The sequence below is a fragment of the Protopterus annectens genome, chromosome 8.part0 (genome assembly GCF_019279795.1).
Source record: "Protopterus annectens isolate FY-2018-M chromosome 8.part0, PAN1.0, whole genome shotgun sequence".
Classification (NCBI taxonomy): Eukaryota; Metazoa; Chordata; order Ceratodontiformes; family Protopteridae; genus Protopterus; species Protopterus annectens.
This window is the reverse complement of record NC_056741.1, coordinates 349,323,923-349,342,869: the sequence shown is the minus strand read 5'-3', so window position 1 is coordinate 349,342,869 and position 18,947 is coordinate 349,323,923. Positions and strand designations below refer to the sequence as shown.

At 37.9% G+C, this 18,947-nt stretch overlaps 1 protein-coding gene across 2 annotated transcripts in view; it reads left to right on the top strand.

Moving 5' to 3' along the window:
* CASP2 (caspase 2) overlaps positions 1 to 18,947 on the top strand; it is a 672,789-nt gene that overhangs the window by 226,432 nt on the left and 427,410 nt on the right. The window contains exon 1 of one of the 2 annotated variants that reach the window (XM_044079857.1): positions 10,423 to 10,490. The exons of the other annotated variant lie outside the window; for it this stretch is intronic. Within the exon in view, the coding sequence (XP_043935792.1) occupies positions 10,488 to 10,490 (3 nt within the window). The 5' untranslated portion in view covers positions 10,423 to 10,487. Of the gene's footprint in view, positions 1 to 10,422; positions 10,491 to 18,947 lie in introns of those variants that run through there. 2 annotated transcript variants of the gene reach the window in all.

Below are 18,947 nucleotides of genomic sequence, written 5' to 3'. Positions count from 1 at the left end.
ACTTTTCGTCAGGTCTCCTGCCCCAACTTCCTCAGAAAGAACACTAACCAACAGTTAAACTACGCTATATATATATATCAATTACTCCAATTAACCTATTAGATAAAGTTTTCAAACTTTTAAAGTAACATAAACTTCATTAAAAAATTTGATCCTAAAAATCTAAAAAACTAAATGTATAAGAATAATTGATATGTAATTTGTGTAAAAACAATATATAAAAACTTAATATTTTCTCAAAATCAAATCTGTATGTGTATATACATAGTAAATGGTACCTATAGTACAAATATAAATATGTTCATATATGTATGTTGTGCATATAAAGTATATGTATATGTATAACAATATCGTGAAACTAAGAAAAACAATGTTCAATATTCTCTATGCATTTCTTATGTACTATGTCCTACACTAATAAACAATGCCCAAAAAATATTACTATAAGGTTACAACATTTTTTATTTATATTTATTTTTATTTATTATTTCTTATTTCTTAAACAGGGCTTTAAATAGGGCTTTAAATATAATCTAGAGGAACCTACAAATGAACCATGAATATTATTATTCGTGAATGCATTCAAACTATAAATGTATGTGAAATCAATAACTTTTACAAAATTTATGATACAATTTCTAATACAATTTACAATTACACAAAAAAATACGTATACTTTTAAGTTAAATTCATGTATTAAAACTTTAAAAAAAATTTTTAAAAGCTATACAAAGTTATATAAAATATGTAAACTATGTTGGTTTAGCATGGACAAAAACATATTGTGTTAGCACTAATAAAATAAATTACCTCTCCAGGTTTTTTAGTCTTAAAATACATTTAAGAGAACACATTTCATTTATACCAGGTGGCCTACACGCATTGGTTCTAAGCTGCCAGATGAGTTCTTTCCTTTCTAATTTCAACCCATTGTGACCCCCTCTTCCATCAGAAACCAACTGGTCAATGGCCCTAAACTTGAAACTATGCCCTGAAAAATCAGCGGCATGCCTAATAGCATTCTCCATCTTCTTGGCATTTATATTATAAATATGCTCTTTTATTCTATCACATAGTTTTCTATCGGTCTTTCCTATATAGAATGCTTGGCATTGAATACACTTAGCTAAATAGACCACCTGCTTACTATTACAATTATATTTTAATACTGATCTGTAATACTTATTGTTTATAACAAACTTATTTCCTTCATCTATAAATTTACAACATCTACACATAAGGCACTTGTGCATACCTACCTTAGTTGTAAACGAATGTCCCTTCCTTTGCAAAATCTCCTTGAGGTTATTACCTCGTCTAAAAATTATTTTAGGCTTGTCCAGAAGAAGCTCCCTAAAGAAACTATCATTAATAAGATAGTCCCAGTTCTTCATCACTGTATTCAATATATAGGTAGAATCCAAACTATATGTACAGATGAAATTACATCCATAATTAATATCTGAACTCACCTTTGTAATTGGTATGTCAATGGCATTCCCTTGAATGTCACTCAAACCAGGACTCAAAATGGGAACATATTCACCCCCCCTAATCTCTTAACTCTCACTTCTGTTAAAATTTCCATCAGGAAATCCGCTGGGTAGCCCCTCTGTGTGAAAAAATTCAACATAATTTCACACTCCTCATCAAACTCCTTTTCTATAGTAGTCATACGGGCCGCCCTCGCAAGCTGCCCCTTGACAACAGATCTTTTTTGGTGTCTCTGGTGGCAACTGGTGTAATGGAGGTACATATTAGAATAAGTTTCCTTTCTATAAATTCTAGACACGTATGCCTTCCTTGTGTAGTCTTTCCTTAAAGAAACATCCAAATACTCTATACTATTTTTGTCAAAACGAGAAGTGAAGCTCAGAAAATTTGTTGTTAAATTAAACCATGCTAGACATTCACACAGTTGGTTCTCCGTCCCTTGGAACAAAATAAAGATGTCATCCAAGAATCGTGTGTCATATGTAATATTACCTTTAAATTCATTATTACTTAGCACAAAAGACCTCTCCCAGAACGTCATTACTAAATTAGCAATAGCAGCCCCGCACGGTGAACCCATAGCCACACCGATCTTTTGGTGATAAATGTCATTGTTAAATTTCAAGTAATTATATGAAAGAACCATGTCCATCAACTCCTCAACCAGTTTAACAACATTAACTTGTGCATTCAAGAGGTACAACATATTGGACACCCACTCTATTCCTAGGTAGTGTGGAATACTGGAATACAAATCTTTCACATCTACTGTGACAAAGTAAGATTCAGGAAAAAATTCTAAACCATTAATCGATTTCAAAAAAGACCATGAGTCGTTCGAAATTTGTCCTTCCATTACAACATATTTTTGCAGTATATTATCCAATAACCTTGCACATGTAAATGTGATACTATTCCTCCCGTCCACTAAAGGTCTCATTGGCGGGTTACCCAAATCTTTATGAATTTTTGGTATCCCAAAAAGGCATGGTGTCCTAGGAGAAAGTTGTTGTAAATATATGTAAGTATCCCTGTCTATTCTAGCTTCAATATAAAGCTCCTCAATAAATGCTTTAATCTTCATATGCGCTCCATTCATTTCATTAATTGAAGCCTTAACATATGTTTCACTTTCTAAAATGGTATACATTCTGGAATCGTAATCATCAATTGACATTATAACCAAGCCACCACCCTTATCCGGTTTCATAATACGGATGGGTGCCTGGCATAAAAAATCAAGTAGGTCTCTATCTTCCCTACTGATGTTGTACTTATGGTGTGTCCTATAAGGGTTAGACTTCACCAAATTCCTGAAATCCAGTTCCGTAGCATTTTCAAAAAGTGCTACAAGTGGGTGCAGGGGGGGATTATATACACTACATATATACAGATCCGATTTCTCATATGTGTTTTTACCCATCAATGCCATTAAATTGATCTTCCTACAAAACAATTTCACATCTATCAAAGTGTTCGCTAAATCGAAAGGGCGAGATGGAACAAAAGTATACCCTTTAGACAATAACTCCACTATCTCTGGACAAATGTTGATACCTGAGTAATTGAATACTTTAAAGTCTCCACTAGAATTATAAAGTACTTCATATGCCAATAATTCATTCAAAGGCGGACCAGTCAATACTACCATTTCTTTCTCTTGTTCTTCGTTACTCTGTTGTTCCGTTTCGCCTGTTGGAAAGACCCCTTGTGAAAATTTTGCTGATACTGCGCCTGGTTATTATTAGCCGCCCCTTCTGGGCTGCTCGTAGTGCTATTGCTTTTATTACAGTTATTATTATTGGCTTGAATAAGCCTTTCACTACGCCGTAAACCATTCTGGTCACTTTGGTCACCCACACCAGGATCATTGTTGTTACTACAATGAACTCCTTGATGCAGTTGATTCCCGTTAATAGTTGCAACAGCTCTACCATCAATGTGGTTAGCAGAAACAGTCAAAATTCCTTGCACACATGGGGGCTTAGGGTAAGCATTACCCTCCTTATAATCTTTAACATCGCGTGCTATCTTCTTTACTTTTGTGTTGTTAATTTTCACCATATGCTCGTCAATGCTAGAAAAACATTTTTCATAATCAAAACGATATCTCACAAAGTTGATATCATTTTTAATGGAAAGATCTAATTCCTCTATTTCTAGCAACAATGTGTCCACTAAAACTTGATAGTGGACATATAAGTCAAGCAACTCAAAACCATGCTTATCAAACATTGCTATCAACGCATCATAAAAGGGGGTTCCTTCTCTGAGCCCCGTGGGAAACTGCCACTGCCTTAAACCCTTCGGCACAATCTTTAAGTTCAGACATTCACGAAAGTACGCTATCTCCAGTTGTAATTTGCGTACTTTAAACAATTTCTCATCAAATTCATTCAGCTCGGAAGAAAGGTCAACGCTTACCTCTTGGTCTGGAGCGTTAACCATGTTCAACAATCCATTACTGAAAACAAAAGGTCTACTAATCCATGTGTTAAGATTCGCAGCCGGAAATGCTGCCACTGGTACTGGAACTCGATTCTGGTTACTATTCCTTCTTTCCACGTTGTTTGGGTTAAAAATAGCTTGGTTAAGGCCCCCTTGTGGATCCACTACCGCAGCAGCTCCCATTCCTTCAGTTCTCCGAACATCAGCAATGAATGATTCCTCTTCTGGACTAGAACTAATGGTACCGTGTATTGGATTGTTCACATTAACACCATTAACAGGCTGTAGACCGACCCGTTGGTTAGTAACTGCCTCCACTTTCTGGGATAAGGCATCAACCTTCTGCGTTAACAGTCCAATCAAGACCGTTAAATTTCCATCACCACCAGAGTGCTCCGATAACAAAGTTGGACTATTTGGTAATACTGGCTCCATAACGACACCACGAAACAAACTGAAGAAAAATAAAGACGAACTTCTCCGAATCCACAAAAAAGCCAGCAACCACCTAAGTCCAACAAATAGAAGGCAAAATGTGCAGACAAACATAATTTATTGAAGACTTCTTTAAGTGCGAAAGATTACATACACTTTTCGTCAGGGCTCCTGCCCCAACTTCCTCAGAAAGAACACTAACCAACACTTAAACTACGCTATATATATCAATTACTCCAATTAACCTATTAGATAAAGTTTTCAAACTTTTAAAGTAACATAAACTTCATTAATAAATTCGATCCTAAAAATCTAAAAAACTAAATGTATAAGAATAATTGATATGTAATTTGTGTAAAAACAATATATAAAAACTTAATATTTTCTCAAAATCAAATCTGTATGTGTATATACATAGTAAACGGTACCTATAGTACAAATATAAATATGTTCATATATGTATGTTGTTCATATAAAGTATATGTATATGTATAACATCGTGAAACTAAGAAAAACAATGTTGTTCAATATTCTCTATGCATTTCTTATGTACTACGTCCTACACTAATAAACAATGCCCAAAAAATATTCCTATAAGGTTAAAAAAATTTTTTATTTATATTTAACAAAATATGTTTTTGTCCATGCTAAACCAACATAGTTTACATATTTTATATAACTTTGTATAGCTTTTAAAAATATTTTAAGGTTTTAATACATGAACTTAAAGTATACGTATTTTTTTGTGTAATTGTAAATTGTATTAGAAATTGTATCATAAATTTTGTAAAAGTTATTGATTTCACATACATTTATAGTTTGGATGCATTCACGAATAATAATATTCATGGTTCATTTGTAGGTTCCTCTAGATTATATTTAAAGACCTGTTTAAGAAATAAGAAATGATAAATAAAAATAAATATAAATAAAAAATTTTTAACCTTATAGTAATATTTTTTGGGCATTGTTTATTAGTGTAGGACGTAGTACACAAGAAATGCATAGAGAATATTGAACAACATTGTTTTTCTTAGTTTCACGATGTTATACATATACATATACTTTATATGCACAACATACATATATGAACATATTTATATTTGTACTATAGGTACCGTTTACTATGTATATACACATACAGATTTGATTTTGAGAAAATATTAAGTTTTTATATATTGTTTTTACACAAATTACATATCAATTATTCTTATACATTTAGTTTTTTAGATTTTTAGGATCGACTTTATTAATGAAGTTTATGTTACTTTAAAAGTTTGAAAACTTTATCTAATAGGTTAATTGGAGTAATTGATATATATATAGCGTAGTTTAACTGTTGGTTAGTGTTCTTTCTGAGGAAGTTGGGGCAGGAGCCCTGACGAAAAGTGTATGTAATCTTTCACACTTAAAGAAGTCTTCAATAAATTACGTTTGTCTGCACATTTTGCCTTCTATTTGTTGGACTTAGGTGGTTGCTGGCTTTTTTGTGGATTCGGAGAAGTTCGTCTTTATTTTTCTTCAGTTTGTTTCGTTGAGTCGTTATGGAGCAAGTATTACCAAATAGTCCGACTTTGTTATTGGAGCACTCTGGTGGTGATAGAAATTTAACGGTCTTGATTGGACTGTTAACGCAGAAGGTTGATGCCTTATCCCAGAAAGTGGAGGCAGTTACTAACCAACGGGTCGGTCTACAGCCTGTTAATGTTGTTAATGTGAACATTCCAATACACGGTACCATTAGTTCTAGTGCAGAAGAGGAATCATTCATTGCTGATGTTCGGAGAATGGAAGGAATGGGAGCTGCTGCGGTAGTGGATCCACAAGGGGGCCTTAACCAAGCTATTTTTAACCCAAACAATGTGGAAAGAAGGAATAGTAACCAGAATCGAGTTCCAGTACCAGCGGCAGCATTTCCGGCTGCGAATCTTAATGGATTAGTAGACCTTTTGTTTTCAGTAATGGATTGTTGAACATGGTTAACGCTCCAGACCAAGAGGTAAGCGTTGACCTTTCTTCCAAGCTGAATGAATTTGATAAGAAATTGTTTAAAGTACGCAAATTACAACTGGAGATAGCGTACTTTCGTGAATGTCTGAGCTTAAAGATTGTGCCGAAGGGTTTAAGGCAGTGGCAGTTTCCCACGGGGCTCAGAGAAGGATCCCCCTTTTATGATGCGTTGATAGCAATGTTTGATAAGCATGGTTTTGAGTTGCTTGACTTATTATGTGTCCACTATCAAGTTTTAGTGGACACATTGTTGCTAGAAATAGAGGAATTAGATCTTTCCATTAAAAATGATATCAACTTTGTGAGATATCGTTTTGATTATGAAAGATGTTTTTCTAGCATTGACGAGCATATGGTGAAAATTAACAACACAAAAGTAAAGAAGATAGCACGCGATGTTAAAGATTATAAGGAGGGTAATGCTTACCCTAAGCCCCCATGTGTGCAAGGAATTTTGACTGTTTCTGCTAACCACATTGATGGTAGAGCTGTTGCAACTATTAACGGGAATCAACTGCATCAAGGAGCTCATTGTAGTAACAATAATGATCCTGGTGTGGGTGACCAAAGTGACCAGAATGGTTTACGGCGTAGTGAAAGGCTTATTCAAGCCAATAATAATAACTGTAATAAAAGCAATAGCACTACGAGCAGCCCAGAAGGGGCGGCTAATAGTAACCAGGCGCAGTATCAGCAAAATTTTCGCAAGGGGTCTTTCCAGCAGGCGAAACGGAACAGAGTAACAAAGAACAAGAGAAAGAAATGGTAGTATTGACTGGTCCGCCTTTGAATGAATTATTGGCATATGAAGTACTTATAATTCTAGTGGAGACTTTAAAGTATTCAATTACTCAGGTATTAACATTTGTCCAGGGATAGTGGAGTTATTGTCTAAAGGGTATACTTTTGTTCCATCTCGCCCTTTCGATTTAGCGAACACTTTGATAGATGTGAAATTGTTTTGTAGGAAGATCAATTTAATGGCATTGATGGGTAAAAACACATATGAGAAATCGGATCTGTATGTATGTAGTGTATATAATCCCCCCCTGCACCCACTTGTAGCACTTTTTGAAAATGCTACAGAACTGGATCTCAGGAATTTGGTGAAGTCTAACCCTTATAGGACACACCATAAGTACAACATCAGTAGGGAAGATAGAGACCTACTTGATTTTTTATGCCAGGCACCCATCCGTATTATGAAACCGGATAAGGGTGGTGGCTTGGTTATAATGTCAATTGATGATTACGATTCCAGAATGTATACCATTTTAGAAAGTGAAACATATGTTAAGGCTTCAATTAATGAAATGAATGGAGCGCATATGAAGATTAAGGCATTTATTGAGGAGCTTTATATTGAAGCTAGAATAGACAGGGACACTTACATATATTTACAACAACTTTCTCCTAGGACACCATGCCTTTTTGGGATACCAAAAATTCATAAAGATTTGGGTAACCCGCCAATGAGACCTTTAGTGGACGGGAGGAATACTATCACATTTACATGTGCAAGGTTATTGGATAATATACTGCAAAAATATGTTGTAATGGAAGGACAAATTTCGAAAGACTCATGGTCTTTTTTGAAATCGATTAATGGTTTAGAATTTTTTCCTGAATCTTACTTTGTCACAGTAGATGTGAAAGATTTGTATTCCAGTATTCCACACTACCTAGGAATAGAGTGGGTGTCCAATATGTTGTACCTCTTGAATGCACCAGTTAATGTTGTTAAACTGGTTGAGGAGTTGATGGACATGGTTCTTTCATATAATTACTTGAAATTTAACAATGACATTTATCACCAAAAGATCGGTGTGGCTATGGTTCACCATGCGGGGCTGCTATTGCTAATTTAGTAATGGTGTTCTGGGAGAGGTCTTTTGTGTTGAGTAATAATGAATTTAAAGGTAATATTACATATTACACATGATTCTTGGATGACATCTTTATTTTATTCCAAGGGACGGAGAACCAACTGTGTGAATGTCTAGCATGGTTTAATTTAACAACAAATTTTCTGAGCTTCACTTCTCGTTTTGACAAAAATAGTATAGAGTATTTGGATGTTTCTTTAAGGAAAGACTACACAAGGAAGGCATACGTGTCTAGAATTTATAGAAAGGAAACTTATTCTAATATGTACCTCCATTACACCAGTTGCCACCCGAGACACCAAAAAAGATCTGTTGTCAAGGGGCAGCTTGTGAGGGCGGCCCGTATGACTACTATAGAAAAGGAGTTTGATGAGGAGTGTGAAATTATGTTGAATTTTTTCACACAGAGGGGCTACCCAGCGGATTTCCTGATGGAAATTTTAACAGAAGTGAGAGTTAAGAGATTAGGGGGTGAATATGTTCCCATTTTGAGTCCTGGTTTGAGTGACATTCAAGGGAATGCCATTGACATACCAATTACAAAGGAGAGTTCAGATATTAATTATGGATGTAATTTCATCTGTACATATAGTTTGGATTCTGCCTATATATTGAATACAGTGATGAAGAACTGGGACTATCTTATTAATGATAGTTTCTTTAGGGAGCTTCTTCCGGACAAGCCTAAAATAATTTTTAGACAAGGTAATAACCTCAAGGAGATTTTGCAAAGGAAGGGACATTCGTTTACAACTAAGGCAGGTATGCACAAGTGCCTTATGTGTAGATGTTGTAAATTTATAGGTGAAGGAAATAAGTTTGTTATAAACAATAAGTATTACAGATCAGTATTAAAATATAATTGTAATAGTAAGCAGGTGGTCTATTTAGCTAAGTGTATTCAATGCCAAGCATTCTATATAGGAAAGACCGATAGAAAACTATGTGATAGAATAAAAGAGCATATTTATAATATAAATGCCAAGAAGATGGAGAATGCGTTGGCTAGGCATGCCGCTGATTTTCCAGGGCATAGTTTCAAGTTTAGGGCCATTGACCAGTTGGTTTCTGATGGAAGAGGGGGTCACGATGGGTTGAAATTAGAAAGGAAAGAACTCATCTGGCAGCTTAGAACCAATGCGTGTAGGCCACCTGGTATAAATGAAATGTGTTCTCTTAAATGTATTTTAAGACTAAAAAACCTGGAGAGGTAATGTATTTTATTAGTGCTAACACAATATGTTTGTGTCCATGCTAAACCAACATAGCTTACATATGTTATATAACTTTGTATAGCTTTAAAAATTTTTTTTTAAGGTTTTAATACATGAATTTAACTTAAAGTATACGTATTTGTTTGTGTAATTGTAAATTGTATTAGAAATTGTATCATAAATTTTGTAAAAGTTATTGATTTCACATACATTTATAGTTTGGATGCATTCACGAATAATAATATTCATGGTTCATTTGTAGGTTCCTCTAGATTATATTTAAAGCCCTATTTGAAGCCCTGTTTAAGAAATAATAAATAATAAATAAAAATAAATATAAAAAAAAAATTTTTTTAACCTTATAGTAATATTTTTTGGGTATAGTTTATTAGTGTAGGACGTAGTACATAAGAAATGCATAGAGAATATTGAACATTGTTTTTCTTAGTTTCACGATGTTGTTATACATATACATATACTTTATATGCACAACATACATATGTGAACATATTTATATTTGTACTATAGGTACCGTTTACTATGTATATTCACATACAGATTCGATTTTGAGAAAATATTAAGTTTTTATATATTGTTTTTACACAAATTACATATCGATTATTCTTATACATTTAGTTTTTTAGATTTTTAGGATCGAATTTATTAATGAAGTTTATGTTACTTTAAAAGTTTGAAAACTTTATCTAATAGGTTAATTGGAGTAATTGATATATATAGCGTAGTTTAACTGTTGGTTAGTGTTCTTTCTGAGGAAGTTGGGGCAGGAGCCCTGACGAAAAGTGTATGTAATCTTTCGCACTTAAAGGAGTCTTCAATAAATTACGTTTGTCTGCACATTTTGCCTTCTATTTGTTGGACTTAGGTGGTTGCTGGCTTTTTTGTGGATTCGGAGAAGTTCGTCTTTATTTTTCTTCAGTTCATTTCCGAACCCAGCCGTCAAGTATGAGGGCGAGATTATGGACAGCAAACGTGGAACGTTATGGTGAGTACATAACCTCTTTTTCCAGCTGTTCTTTTCCATATAGAATGTCTAAGAAAAATTGCAGAGCTGCTCAACAAATTTCCTGTTTTAACCATTTATTAGTTTGATCACTTGAAGTCTCCTTCAGAGTACAAGTTAGGTTTGTCTTTTACTTGGGATATTTTGCTTCTCTTTACAGCCTTGATGTGCAAGGCGTACTTTTATTTCCTCATTTCATCTTTGTTTCTTGAAGTTCTCTACTAGACAAACATATTTCCAGTTTCTGTTATCCAGTTCTCATCTTGTGCTTTTGATTATATTTAATAAGAGTAAAGATTGTAGGTAATTTGACATTTTTTTTACTTAGTAACTATATTCCTACTTTGTAACCTATTCCTAAACTTGTAGCAGCAACCAGTTATGCATGTGGTTTTGAAATGCATAATTTGTTTTCTTGTTTTAGTGGACTATTTTACGTGGAAACAAGCAGTGTATTCCAGAGCCAAGGCTTTGACATTGTTTTTATGCATATGCCTGGTAGATTTTGTTGTCCTTGTTAAATGTCCTCATTTGCTCTTATATGGTTATACTTTATTACAGAAAAATAGTACCTAAAATTGTTTTGCGCAATTCCTGACACTCAGGACATATCTGTTATGGCTGTATTTTCCTGACACTGATGTGTTTCTTTCCAAATCGTGAGTTTGCATTCACTTTAGTTTTTATAAAGTTTGCCATTTTAGACCGTAGTTGTTTGAGGTGTAATATATTTAAACATTTTTCTGTTTTTGTATTGAAAAAGGAATAGTATTTCACAGTTTTAAATGTGCTTATCAATGATAGCATTTCCATTGCTAGTATATTAAAGAAAAAAGCTGCAGTGGTACAGTTGTGGCATTCATTTATTTTTAATTCATTTTCTAAGTATTTATTAACACTATTAGTGGAATGCTTTTAGAAGATTGTACTTCAGCTTTTTGACAACACACACACCTATTTCATTGTGATTTTAGTATTTATTCATGTATGTATCACTATATTTTTGGTTATATGTATACAGTTTTAACTTTGCAGTAGGTTTTTATAATCAATTTTACTTATATATTATTCATGTATACAGTATACTATAATTCCCAACTAACCAGTGTTCATGACATCACCCTGCAATGTGCACCGCCTTGTCTGTGATTGGTTGTCCTTTTGTATTCAACAGCATCATCAGTGGTAGACACAATCACTGTGATGAAGTCTATGTATATTGGAATGTAGATGAAAGAACTCAGTTTTTATTTTATTTCCTTTATTCTATTAAACTGTTGGATCGGTCCTTTTTTGTGATTTTTGTTTTTTTATGTGCTGCTCAACCTTGTGTTCGTTTTTTGTGATTTTTGTTTAATATAATTGACAAAGTCCACAAAGAAGTGTTCTCATGTTTCGCACATCCTCCAGAAAGATACTTGTTTTTATTGTTTGAGAGAAGGAACAATATTCAGGTGTGCGTGTGTGTGTGTGTGTTGCATGATTCTGGATAAGAATGATGTCCTTCAAGGATGCATCTGCAGTCATCACATATGGGTTGTCCTGCCTCAGGCAGCCCTTCGGTCGGCCGGATTCCAAAGTCTGGGTGTGGCCTCGGCTGATGTCGCACTTTCCCCGACGTCAGAGCGTCTGGTGAATAAAAGCATCAGCCGACGCCATTTTCCTCAGTCTTTCTTGCCGCATGGTGCCCGAAGCAGAAGCAGTTCGCAAGTGCCGGTTGGCCAGCTCCTGTGATTCAGCTACCGAAGACTTCGAAAAAGCTAAGTACCCCGTTGGGGACTCTTTTCTTGCCTCAGCCGATTGTCAGATAAAGTTAATAATTGTTTAACTTGTGGGAAACAAATACCTCATAAGGATTTCCACTCTTACCGCCTCCCCTGCCTAGGCCCAGACCACAACGTCTCGGCCTGTTCAGCCTGTGCTTCCTTCAACCGACGAACTCTTAGACGTCGGTTGGAGTTTGCAGAGTAATTCTTTGGGGCTAGTTTTGCTTACAAGATGCCGTCGGAGACTCTTGACTTCGCATTTAGTTAAGAAACGGAAGGACAAGGACTGACACGCGGGCCGCGGTTTCAGCTGAAACCACGGTCAGGTCTACCGCGAGTGTCTCTGTCTCGGCTGATACAGAGTCCTTGGTACTTCCGATTACCGAAACCGCACAACCGACTACCTCGGCCCAGGAGGCCCCGGCCGAGTCGGTTATTGATTTACCTACTGAAACTGGTGTCCAGGAACCTTCCGACACCATTCCTTTAGACAAGTCTACTCCTGCACATGGTGCAGCCAGACCTCCTGCATCCATGTCCATTAAGGCTTTCTCCAGGGCTAAAGCTGCTAAACTTTCTAAAGCTTTGCCTCCCAAGGTTACCTCTCAGAGACCCTCTACTGGCTCGCAGATTCTCAGCTTAGCAGAGGATCTTATCTCCTTAATTAGAGGTTCTCAACCTCATCCGGACAGGGGCTCTCAACCACCTCCAGAAAAAAAGGCCCAGAGTTGAGCCCTCTGACCCCCACTCCTCAGATGAGTCCACTGATGGCTCTACTCTGTCACACCACCAGGAGGAGGCTTATTTGGCCTACGAGGATTCTGATGCTGAAGAATCTATTCCCTCGGCCTCCCCTCCTGAAGAGTTTTCCTTTGGAGAGACATTACACTCTATGAGAGAACATTTTCAATGGCAGGGTCAGGAATTCTCTGATTCTAGAAAGAGATTAAGGACCTTTTTACATTTACCTCAGCATAGGCCTTTAGCTATACCTCCTGTTTTGAATGTCATTGATGATGTGTACTCTGATGCTAGTACAGCCCCTGTCTCTCTCCCTCCGGCTCCTGCCAAACCTGATAGGTATTACAGGGTCCCGGATTCACATCTACACCTGTACAAGGCCCACTCCGCTGATCCAGAAACTATTTCCCAGGGCCCAAAAGGGGTTGCAGCTGCCACTGCTAGAAATCCTCTACCCTCTGAAAGGGAGTCCAGAGCTTTAGAGAGATGGGGTAAGAAAGTGTATACTTCTGCAACTCTTTCCATGAGGGCATTAAATTGTCAATTTCATATGATACAGTACGAAGAGTATTTGTTAGATGAATTGCATAAGAAACTGTCTTCTTCTGAACCCCTTGATCGCAAATCCCTTCAGGATCTGGTACATAACTCCCAGCAGGTTAGTAACCATTTCTTGCAGTGTGGTTATGATGCATTGGAAGCTTCATGTAGGTCAGCTATGACAGGTGCAGTCATACGTAGGCATGCCTGGCTGAAGGAACAATCTCTGCCAGACCATGTTAAAGCTAAGCTTTTGGATGCTCCTATGGAAAAGCAAAAATTATTTGGTTCCACGGCTCAAGAGGTCTTAAAGAAATTTGAAGAAAAGGCAAAATCTGTGCAAACAGTCAAAGACTTTCTGCAAGTCCAACCACCGAGATTCAGCAGAAATTGGCCTACTAAGAATTGGTCCTTTCCGGACTCAGACAGATCTCACAGAGGCAGGAATAGGCGTGCCAGAGGTAGAGGGCAAGCTAGGGGCTCCTACAGAGGCCGTCAATGGCAGCCTCCCAACCAGAGAGGTAGTGCAGGAACTACAACTGCTACACCAGGACAGACTCAATGACTTTGTTTTGACTCCGCCGACCAGGGCTTAATTAGAAGCACCTTTGGACGGAAAGCTTTCTTTATTTTCAAAAAATTGGCACAGCATTACAAGGGACACATGGACACTGCAAATAATAGACAAAGGATACAGGTTCCATTTCCACACATTGCCAAAAAGAAAAGGCATGCCAGACCTGCCACCAAATCAGAGGGCAGAGGCTTTGAAACAGATTTCCAACTTAATACAAATGAAAGCTATAGAAAAGGTACCTGTTTCAGAACAAGGCCAAGGATTTTACTCCAGATTATTCCTTGTTCCAAGAAAAGAAAATCAATGGAGGCCTATTCTCAACTTGTCCGCACTGAATACTTACCTCATTGTGCCAAAATTCAAAATGCTGACTCTACAGCAACTCCTTCCCATGCTGGGCAAGGGGTCTTGGCTGGTGACTCTAGACTTCAAGGAGGCATACCTGCATGTCCCTATCAGACAAAGTTGCAGAAGACACCTCAGATTTCTTGCAGGGTCAGAGCATTATCAATTCTCAGCATTGCCCTTTGGCTTATCTACTGCGCCCAGAGTATTCACGAAATGCCTGGCATCGGTAGTTGCACACTGCAGACTTCAGGGGATTCAAATTTACCCATATCTGGACGACTGCCTTATACAAGCGGACAGCAAGCAAACTTTGTTAAAGGACTTGGATTATGCCATCCACCTACTGCAGGCCTTGGGATATACAGTCAACATCCACAAATCAAGACTTGTTCCATCCCAAAGAATAACTTTTCTGGGTGCGGATCTAGACACAACCACCCAAATGGCCTTTCTCACAGAAGAAAAACAAAAACAACTACCGGATTACTTCAAGGATCTGACAAGACAAACTCAGCTGACTGCAAGGAAAATCCTGCAGGCCCTGGGTTACATGACATCTTGCATTCTTCTGATTCCACAAGCAAGGCTGTATATGAGAAAATTACAATGGTACCTAAGGAGTTTATGGACTCAGCACAGTCACATCTTAGAAACGTTGATCCCACTCATTCCATGCCTTCAAAAGGAATTTCTGTGGTGGGCTCGAGCCTGCCAGTCAAACAGTGGGTTGCCCTTCAGCAAGCCAAGAGCCAACCAAACCATCACTACGGACGCTTCAGACCAAGGTTGGGGAGCACACATGGAGGGCAGATGTATCCAAGGGCTATGGTCACAAAGAGAGCTGCGCATGCACATAAACCAAAAGGAAATGCTGGCAGTGATACACGCAATCGAGGCCTTCAAACTTTTTCTTCATCAAGGCCACCTACTCATAAGGACAGACAACACCACAGTTATGTGGTACATAAACAAGCAAGGGGGCACCCATTCCTACCCTCTTTGCAGACTGGCAATGAATCTATGGGAACTTTCCTTGAAACTCATTATACAGCTGCAGTCCCAGTTCGTGCCAGGGAAAGACAATATACTGGCGGACAGCTTAAGCAGAAATACCATGGATGCACACGAATGGATGCTGCACCCAGACATCTTCTTACTCATAACGCAATCATGGGGAAGGCCGGAAATAGATCTGTTCGCCTCCCCCCACAATCATCAACTGAAGAAATTCTGCTCAAGGACATACCACCCACAAGCATGGAAAGTGGACGCTCTCTCTTTCAGCTGGAAAGCTCTAACAGTGTATGCTTTTCCACCTCTACCATTAATGACCAAGGTCTTACTGAAGATCAGGACAGAGCAGCCCAGAGTGATTCTGATCGCTCCAAACTGGCCAAGATGGCACTGGTACCCACTGTTAAAGAGCATGTCACAGACGAAACCGTGGCCTCTCCCCCTATGGCCACTTCTACTGACACAGCACAATTTCAAGACTCTGCATTCCAACCTGAAAACCTTGCAGCTAACTGCCTGGAAAATACCATGACTCCTCCTCAGGATAAGCTATCCCAGAGAGTGAAGGATATTATTATGGAAGCTCGCCGGCCTTCCACAAGGATGGCATATTCAGCAAAATGGAAAAGATTTCACACTTGGAACACAACAAAGGGCCTAGATGCGACAGTGATGAACATGGCACATATACTGGAATACTTGGCAGAATTGTTCCACAACGGCCTGTCTTACTCTTCCATTAAGATACATGCCTCAGCAATTTCAGCAGAATACAATGTTAATCCACCTGTCTTCTCTCATCCTCTCCTGAGAGTTTCTGAGAGGAATCAAGAACATCAATCCTCCAAGGAAACCACCTCTACCTACTTGGGACCTTAACTTCGTGTTGGAAAAACTAACACTTCCTCCCATTGAACCAGCAGCATCTGCAGATCTGCAGTTTCTGTCTTGGAAAACTGCCTTCCTTCTGGCCATAACCTCAGCAAGAAGAGTATCTGAGTTACAAGCTGTAATGGCAGTACAGCCATTTCTTATCTTTCATCAGGACAGAGTTTCATTGAGAACCAATCCTACATTTATGCCAAAGGTGGTATCCAGGGTATCTTTGAACCAAGCGATTCACTTGCCTACATTCTTCCCACAACCACAAAATAAAAGGGAAAAACTTCTGCACACCTTGGACATACACAGACAGTTTCGTTACTACTTGGACAGAACTAAAAGTTACAGAAAGACTGACCAGCTGTTCGTAGCATATGCTGCTGGGGCACAAGGAAAAGCAATTTCCAAACAGACTATTTCAAAATGGATAGGAAATTGCATTAGTTTTTGTTACTCCTTTCATGGAAAAACTGTGCCAGCTAACATTAGACCTCATTCCACGAGAGCCACAGCCACCACCACAGCCTTCCTAAGAGGGGTGGCTACCAAGGACATTTTAGAAGCTGCTACATGGAGCTCCGTGCATACATTTGCCAAGCATTACAATTTACCTTTATACTCCAGATCCAGAGCAGGCTTTGCTACGGCAGTCCTGCAGGGTATCTTAGCTACACCATCCTTTACTTAGTACCTCCACCCCAGATTGGCTATGGTATTCTACCCATATGTGATGACTGCAGATGCATCCTTGAAGGACATAGTACAGTTTTGTACCTACCATAAATGTAGATGTCCGATAGGTATGCATCTGCAGTCAGGTTTACCCTCCCTCCTTCCCCTCTGAGGTATACTTCTTGGGTACTTACCCCTCTTATAGCTAGCTGGGGGGATCTATTATGGTGTATTTGTTTTTATAGTACTGTGCATGTTTGGATTTGTTTTTACAATGCATATCTCCAAATTTTAGCCTTCCTTAGAGGGCACCTGGCATCTGGGGCAAGAAAAACGGAGGAAAATGGCGGCGGCTGATGCTTTTATACCCCAGACGCTCTGACATCGGGGAAAGTGCGACATCAGCCGAGGCCAGACCCAGACTTTGGAATCCGGCCGACCGAAGGGCTGCCTGAGGCAGGACAACCCGTATGTGATGACTGCAGATGCATACCTATCGGACATCTACATTTATGGTAGGTACAAAACTGTACTTTGTAGTGTTTATACAACATAAAGACTGTGGTGTGGGCTGGATTCAATAAACCCTACACTGTGTACACTATGTGTATTCAATAAAATTCTTGTCCCATTTTTTGTGCTTTCTAGTCACTCAGAAAGATTGTGTACTTGTAGTCTACACTTTATGGTAATCTGATGAATCCTTGTCAATATTTAAAGCTGCAAGAATATCAGTTGGAAAACTAAAATTAGGAGGAAGAAGGTGTGTGTTATGTCTGTGTTTTGTTCACTCAGAACAGTGTACACTTAGTGTGCACTTAATGTAGGCTTTATTGAATCTGGCTCTGTGGTTCATTTCCTGCATTCCTTCTTCCTTTCGGGTAATTTCAGTGTTTGAATCTGTAGAGTCTTCAGGAGCAGACTGTTAATTCCTGTGGCAGTTGGGAAATTAGGAGGGAAGAGAATGACCAAAGATCTGGAAGGCGTTATTTAAGCAGGGGAAGTACTAGACCCTTCTGATCCAAACTGATGTTTTCAAAGCATTTATTTCTATTTTATCTAAGAGAATGGAAAAGATGTTACCAAAACCGAGAGATATGGATCAGTGTAGTTTTTATATAGGGGAGGCAAACATTTGATAGCAAAGAACAGAAAAAGAATCTAGAGGAAAGTAGAATGTAAGAAATTGTCACTTGTTGGCAAGTCTTTTGCAGAGAATGCAATTAATGGCATCAACTGGGATGTTAGGAGCAGAGCAGTGGTAACATTTGTGTTCTTTGATAGAGAATTAAGGCCAATAAGCAGGGTATATGAAGGTCAGTGGTAAGAATTAAGGCAGAAGGGCTCATTTCTGACAAGCTGCATTTTAACAGCGGAACTAGACAGGGATGTCCTCTTCTCTTTTTTTTCTCTATATGTAGAATTGTTAGCAAAGAAAATAAGAGCTTCACAGACAAATTCAAGAGTATAACTGGTGTGGTAGTCCGGAAAAGTTACCCTTAATTGCAGATATTATTATTTTGATATTTTTGTACTTGATAAATCAAGAAAAGGACATTTTGGTATACTGCGACATTTTGAGACCATTTTGGTTCTTTCTAGGGTATAGAATATATGGAGAAGAAATAGGTACTGCAGCAAGCTGTGAATCCAGTCATGGTTCTGCAGTACCCATAATCATGGGAGCATGATAAAATGGAAGTATTTAGGTGTATGGATTTAAAAAGGATTCTGTATTTACAGTTTAGGATATGTGGGAAGAGACTAAACAGAAGGTAATACAAGAATTAAAAAAATGGAAGCTCTTAATTATGGAAATGGATAGTAAGATGAAAGGTGGGGGGAGACTAGGATTTTGGATGCAAGTCCTTAAGGATAATAGTAACAACCAGACAGAAT